This window comes from Oculina patagonica, chromosome 4 (assembly GCF_052425735.1).
Source record: "Oculina patagonica isolate OP01 chromosome 4, crgOcupat, whole genome shotgun sequence".
Classification (NCBI taxonomy): domain Eukaryota; kingdom Metazoa; phylum Cnidaria; class Anthozoa; order Scleractinia; family Oculinidae; genus Oculina; species Oculina patagonica.
Window position 1 is genome coordinate 22,455,877 of NC_135761.1, and position 7,737 is coordinate 22,463,613.

At 38.4% G+C, this 7,737-nt stretch overlaps 1 protein-coding gene across 1 annotated transcript; it reads left to right on the plus strand.

Moving 5' to 3' along the window:
* The first annotated feature begins 1,881 nt into the window (after positions 1-1,881).
* LOC144652468 (uncharacterized) lies at positions 1,882-4,235 on the plus strand. The gene has a single exon (XM_078512468.1). It carries the CDS (start codon positions 1,884-1,886, stop codon positions 4,176-4,178), a length of 2,295 nt encoding a protein of 764 aa, XP_078368594.1. The 5' UTR covers positions 1,882-1,883; the 3' UTR covers positions 4,179-4,235.
* The last annotated feature ends 3,502 nt before the right edge of the window (positions 4,236-7,737 follow it).

The following is a 7,737-nucleotide window of genomic DNA, read 5'->3' on the forward strand; positions in this document are numbered from 1 at the left end:
GGGTTTGTGGGATAAAATTATTCATCCCTCATCCTTGATGTCATGTTTAATGCTTTATTTCCCAAATTAAAACCTCAGAGCTAAGTTAGAATTTGATATACTAAAATAGGGTTTTTCTTACAAAACTATTATACTATTGTCATTTAAAAGTTTTAACAGGGTAGATGTTTGTAGCTGATTATAGTTGCAAACTAAGGATGTTATGGCAATACATACTGATTGTAGAATGCACCTGGAGACATCTTGCTTGCAAGCAGACTTGCCTTTGGGTCAGGTGTGAGCTGCGAGAATGAGTCAGCGAGGGACATAGTCCAGCACAGAGTTCTTTTAGCTCACGTGTGACCCATTGGTGAGCCTGCTCACAGGCTAGGAGACATCATACAGCTCCACTGTAGCTAGCATTTTCCAATGAGTGTGGAATAATGATCTGTATTGCTAGTAGTACTTTGTTGCATTATTAAAAGTATTAAATTTTGAAACGAGTTTTCAGAGCTTAGTCTTCATTATTCTTTGCCTTGTTACCCTTTATGCAAAAATGAAGTTTTTTGTTTTGGTAAAATGCCAAATAATAATTAGTCAAATTCTACTTCTGCATGCCTGGGGTAAGATACAAGAGAAAGAACACGTCATCAAAATTGAGGTTTGAATAGATGATTTATTTACTTTTAACTTCAGAAACTTCCTCCCAAAGTTTATGACGAAAGTCAGAAATATTTTATTTCATTTTATTTGAGATGTGCAACTGATGGTTTATTGGTAGTGAAAGGGTGGGGGCAAGACAAAGCTGAAACGGGGTTGATTTGGGAGACATGTCACTGGCACTTTCACAGTTCAAGGAATTTATTAGTGGTCTACAGCCCCCAGGGGGGTACTTCGGTTGTAAATGACGGGGATGATCAAGTATTTTTTGGGTTTGAAATTTTGATTCGGGGATTTTTGGGTGGAAAATGCAAGTATTTTTGGGTGACTTGATTCAAATAGGGGATTTTTTTTTGGGGGGGGGGGTATTAAAAACGAACTTAAGTGCTTTGGCGTGGCCTTGGCGTATTTATGGTAAGATGAATAATCAAACTCGAGCGTTATTGCCCCTCCTGGCAATAGGGATAATTTGACAAGGGATTTTTTTTGGGGGGGGGGGGGAGGGTTTGGTCCAGGGATTTTTTGGGTCCTGAGTTTTGCCTTCATTCGATCATCCCCGTCATTTACAAGCCGGAGTACCCCCCTGGGCTACAGCCAGACACAGTCAGAACTGTCAGAGTTTTGTAAAAAGATTTTTGTAATAAATGCAGGTTTCCTTTATAGAAAAGCCTCACAGAAACCATGAAAAACTTTCTAGTCTTGTGTAACTCTCTGGAATGCACGGAGTGATATCACATAATATTTCATCTACTCTCTCTCGAGTATTGAGCCTTCTTTATGACTGAACAAGGCTCTATTTTTATGCATTTCTTCTTTTTTCGTAAGTAATCAAGCCCATTCTGTACACGAATGGTCTTCATAAATAATTTTTATTAAAATTTCTAACTCTATGGGAAGGGTGCCTTATATTGAGGAATAGGGAATCGTATACTAGTATTTCTGGATCAAAAATGGAGCAAACTCAAACTTTAAAGCTCCATTTTACATGTTATTTGCGCATTAATCTTATATTTTTTATTTTTCGTTTCAAGACGACTTGTTACTAGGGGCCCTACACGGTTTGACCAATTTCCAAGAGTCCATTCCATTCAAATCAAATTTTCCGTAAAAAACGATTCATTGTTCTTGGTTCGTCATTTGATTGGCTTCAGCTTCGATACGTCAATCACATTCTTGTAATTTTGGCGGGAAACCGCGAGTTCAGTTGGTTCTCACATGTCACAGAGGTGTCATAATCGAGAAAGATGGCGGCTTTGATGGCAGTTCCCGTTGGCTATGAATCTGGAGAATTGTATTCCTCTCGCCATTTAACATCGGAGATTTTATCCAAATCCGTGCACGGTGTAGCCAGTGTCTCGAACGTTAACGGACGGGGCATTATCGTGGTAAATGCGATCGTCAGAAGACCGCGAAGACACTCGAAACCGATGTACGACTACGCAAATATTTTGGGATACGTCGGAGGCGAGATTCGAGATGGCTATTTCAAACCGAACCTCAAAGAAAGCGAAGCACTTCGCATGATGCAAATGCACGTCGATATGTCCGGAGGAAACAGGACTCTTCTAACATTTGCACCAGTCGAAGATGTTGCAGCCTTGTGCGTGATTCCAATGCATGAAAAATCCGTCGCCAAAGGCTTTAGCATGCCGGATAACGACACCGCCGATGCGTTCGAGTGCTTGAAGAAAGTGGCAAAACATTGTAGCTATCAATCACTGGAAAGCTTCTTTGACAGCAATCTTGGCCAAGTTCCCCGGAATCCTGATCTTTCCAAGTTCGACGATGGCCGTTTAGAGTTACAAGTGTGGACTCTGGATAAAGAAGATTTGATGTATCACAATTGTCCACTACCACCAGGCCCACCTTTGGAAAACTTGGGGATCCCCGGAGGCCTAGGCGGGAGTTTCCTGAATTTTTTGGAGCAGACCAGTCAGATGGTGGTCGGACAGGCTGCATCATGGAGGAAAACTGTTGCCACAAAGTTCAGTTCAGAGCAAAATTACGAGAGATTCTGCGGCATGGCAAAACATCAAGCAATGTGGTACATATGGATGGGTGATCTGGACAGAGCCAATGTCATGATAAATGCTTTACAAGGCCTGCAAGAGGACCAGAAGAAGGGGGGACCTCTCAATCAAAAGAACATTGTAGTCAGCATCATTCTTGATCTCACCTTATGCAATCTTATCAGCGCTGGATTGTATGAGGGTAGTACCACGGCTGATTTCAGACTTACAGCTAGAGAACGGTGTGATGCCTGTTCGAGTCCTGTATCAAGACAAGGTACAGCCATGGGCTTCAACGTCCTTACTTGTGTTGATAAAGACGGCAATGGTGAATTTGGTACATCTGAAATGCGAATGGACTTAGCAAAATTGCTCTTTGCAGTGAACCAGTTTGGCATTGATTCCCAAGTTAAAGCTGCCGCAAACATCTGTTTTGAGAAGCCGTTTGCTACCTTTCTGAGCCATGCATTTGAAAATTTGTATTGGCAAATCAAGCCGACAAACCCCATGGCAGACGCCACAACAAAAGATGTCGTTGCAGGTTTCCGCAGAGCATTAGAAGGTAAATCGCCAGGAGAGCTGATAGTTGGTGAACTTGCTGAGTCCTGCAAAACAATTCTTAGAGATGCCCTCTTAAAGAACTGTGCAAGTAAACTTGGATCAGATGATGTTGAGAAGCTCTGCGACTTGTTTCAGTCTAAATTCAAGAAAGTGGTAAAAGAGTACAACAAACTAATGAAAGAAAAGTCAAGCCGAAAACCAGATGCCACTTCAAGTGCTAAGAAGATTGCATATGATCTTATTTCAAATAATGTTATGCCACATCTTGCTCGTGATTACAGGAATACCTGGAGATTTCTTTCCAGTGCCAAGAAAAGAAGGCTTTTAACAGCAGAATCAAAGTTAGTGCACCAGTCCTGTCGTGAAGCCTTCGAGGAAGGGCAAGTGACTCAGACACCCAAACCAAAAGGAAGGGCACATGCTGCTAATTACTATTATCTTCCCGAAGCTTGTGGGAATGTGTCCTGTGCATGCAAGAATGCAGAAAAGCTTCAAAAGCACTTGATCAAAGTGTTGTCCAGCGAAGACAATCCAGTCCCTTTTTATGCATGCCACGAAAACGGGAACATAGTGCTAAACGAGAAACTTTGCAGTGGCGATGATGGAGATTATTACAATGGCATGCCTGCATTTGATTTAGATCAGATTTTCTCCACCATTGAAGAAATTCCTGTCAAGAGCTTTGCTGTTTGCCCAAGACTTGGCGCATTGTGCAAGTCGGCTTGTCACGCAATTTACCAAAAATTTATCACACATTTAGTCAGAGGATTTGAAGAATTGGAGAAGAATCCAAACCCACGATTTCAGCAGCACACCTGCCAAAGCTGTGGCCAACCTGAGAGTGAACTTGGGGAGTTCAAGAGGTGTGGGGGATGTAAGCGTGCCTACTACTGCGGCAGGAAATGTCAAGCTCAAGATTGGAAAGCTGGACACAAACAGAAATGTAAGACCACTGCGAGAGAATCATAAGGAACACAGAACACTGATTTACACAATGTTGATGCAACTTTAAAAGGATTGATTTAGCTTTGCCTTACACAACAACAACATTTTCACTTCTTCCAGGGTTGCACAGTTTTTCAATTTTATGCAACTACTGAACTTTTGAAGTTTCGGGACAAAAATCCAGTCTAACCATGAACTGGGTAAATAAATTAGGTTGAGAACGATTGGAGGCATGATGTCCTGTAAGGGTAACAGGATTCAATAATTTTAGTAGTTATTGATACTTGAAGAGAATTTTTTTTGCTAAATTTATGTTGCAGTTTCAAATATTTCAAGCAATTTTATCATTGCATGTGTGCCAGAGCTGAAAAGGCTTTGCCTCAATTGTTTGTCAATAATTATTTTTATAACTATTTACGAGTTCTTGTTGCATCTGTCGTTATTACACTTTGTTAGAAATTGAATAACTTACTTCTTCTAATGCTTAGCTCAAAATATGAATTCTCCTTATTGATTGCCACACAACTCTTTTACTGTTAGTTCTAAAAATTTGAGAGGAATTTATTTAGTCTTTCCATTGCATTCTCGTCCACAGATCTGCTTGTCCCTTGTAGCCGGCTGAGCCTGGGGCATAAGGAACAAGTGGCCCTTGGGACACATGATTTGATTGGCTAGATCTTCAACAAAGGAAATTTAAATTTAGCACATCAAATCAATTGTTTTAAAATCTGTTTGTTGTAAGAGATTTTACTATGGTTGATTTGATTGTCTTGGTTCAAATTCTCTGTTAAAAATCTAGCCAATCATAAAACTCAATCATGTGTCCCCAGAGCCTCTTGTTTCTCATGCTCCAGGCTCAGCTGGCTAAGAAGGACAAGTGGCTCTGGGGACGAGAATGCTTTCCACTGGTGCCAGTCTGTGACAATTATTATTGTCATATTTAAAGAAATGAGGTGTCCATCTCCATTGAACTAAGGGTTGGTTTTCAATGGAGTCAGTGTCAGAGGAGGCACAAGAGAATGTACTCTAAACGCTAGAAGTTGTACAGTAGGTGCAAGGATGGGAATGTTCTTATCCTAAAAAAGTAATAGATTTGTAATTTTTACGATTATGGACTCAAGATTGCACTTCTTTCTCTGACCTAGTCCTAAGTGAAAACCATCTCCTAAAAACTCAGTTCACATTTCCTTGAGAAGATAAAAGAAATATTAACTAAGAAAAATGAATTATCTGTTTAGAAATATATATTTTTTATTTTGAGATTATTATGTCAAAAATAATTAATTTTATCCATTTTGCAAGCACTTAGTTACTACAATATTTTTATTGTTGAGCAGTTTTTTAAGCCATCCTAGGTTTAATGGAGACTAGTTCCTGTTGCAATGTTGAAGAGCAAGTTTAATAAAAAGACGACTGCACGTGATTGTTTACATGTATTTGTCATGACAACCTTTGTTAGATTAAGGCCCAGTTAGTTTCACTAGCACCACACCCTGGAGGGTTCTCCAATCGAATTTTCGGGGAGGTTCCACCCCAAAAGGGTTACCATTTTCAGACTATTTAAACAATAGTGTTTCTGTTGAGGAACTATCGGCTACTAGTTGCCCTGCAAAAATTTGATGTTCTTAAAACATATTAGCCTGAGAAGCAAACAAAACAAAGAAAAGAAACAGACAAGAAGCCCACTAAATGCAGTGAACTTAGTCAAAGGAGCTATCCAAGTAAAATATATCAGTATCCTGTAGGTAGGCAAAAGGGGTATTGTTTTCTTTGAAAGTATACAAAAGGGTTACTTTTTCTCTCTGAAATGGTATATAAAAAGGGTAAAGGTTTGGATCTCTGGGCTATTATCCCAATCATACGGATCGTAAGATATTACACAAGGTTCAGATGTAATAAATTTTGGAACGTTTTAAAAGACAATTTTTTCATGATTTCAATCCCTTAAAGCTTTACATGGAAATCTGAACTGGAAAACACCATTGTCTGAGATCGCAATTTTATTATACATACAATCATCATTACATATTTTTTTTGTGCTTGCTATAAATTAAGATTTTATGCTTTCTCTAATATTTAACACTTGACTGAAATGCTTCATTCCCACTACTGCTACTTATCTTTCATCAAATCACTAGAACAAAGAAACCAAACGATGGGAAGGTTCTGTACAAATTACCTGCCACAAATGTATGAATATGGCACTGCAATAACTAAAAGATTGCAACCTTTTACAATTGTAACGAAGTTAAGCTCTTTCTGGTTAAAAGTCACTCTGCAAGTAGCTGTAAGGTTTTATTTAGCTTTCTGGAACTATTAAAATCACTGACTGACTTGCTTTACTACTACTTGTATACTGCCCTAATCAATGTTGTGGTAAAACTTACAGGGCTTGCAAAGCGACCTTTATGCCATACTAACGAAGCTACAGCTATGCAAATTCTAATGATTAAATATCAAAAAGATGGGCTAAAAGTTTAGTGTCCCATGCCAAAGGACAGGTGTAAAACTGTCAGTTGCTTAATAACATTATCACATGCATTAATATTCACGCAAGAAAAACTAGGAAATCATCATTTTGTAAGTCTAAGTAAATCAGAAAAAAAGATTGGTTCTGATGTCCCAATGCATAATTTAGGGACGACATGGCCGAGTTTCCACCATGTGACCAGGTTGGACCAAAGGCCTATTGGGCTTTAAATCCCAAGTTCTGACATTAATTTTTCAACAAGGGTCAACAGTTCCCTGATAATAAAGGAAACCATGTGACATCTTCATCAAATCGGAAATACTGACAATTCAGAATCTTGAATGCCAACATGCAACCATTTTCTGTTCTAGTCTAACAGAAACCTGATCTCCTAAAAATGTAATACCAAATAATTATATGAATTTTTATCCAGAATTATAATGGTGGTATAACCTGTAGTATTGCCACTATGTAAATATGAGTTTCAGGTAATAATAGTAATAATAACAGCATCAACAACAACCACAACAACAACAATAATAAATAATAATAATAATGATGATAATGATAATGATAATGATAATGGTAATGGTAATGATAATAATAATAATTATAATAACAATAATAGGTTTCAATGGAATTATCAGAGAAGCCTCTTTGTGTTTCAAACCTGTTTCCAAAAAAAAGACAACAACTGGATGAACACTACATAAACAGACAGACAAGTATCTCAATTCAGTTTATGGTATTTGCCCAAAGCATCGTTTCAAATCAGCTTAAATCATGTTTTTCTATCCTTGATGAACAAAGGGAAATCTTAATGATTTTCCCAATTTCAGATAGTATAAAAATAAAATGCAATAGTTCTTGATAGTATGTTGCGATTTTTCCACAAAGAAATTAATCTCAGGGTTCGTTCCCTTTTTCACATACAATTCTCCAGGACGTTTCAAGGACTTAGATTGTACATTTCTTATAATGTTAGTTCTGAGATTCCAGTTGTTACTTGAGTTTAACAGATTTCCAGAACTTTCCAGGACCAGCAGTCTCTTTCCAGGACTGTCCAGTCCTGGAAAGTGCCACAATAAAATTCCAGGAATTTTCCGGGTTTTC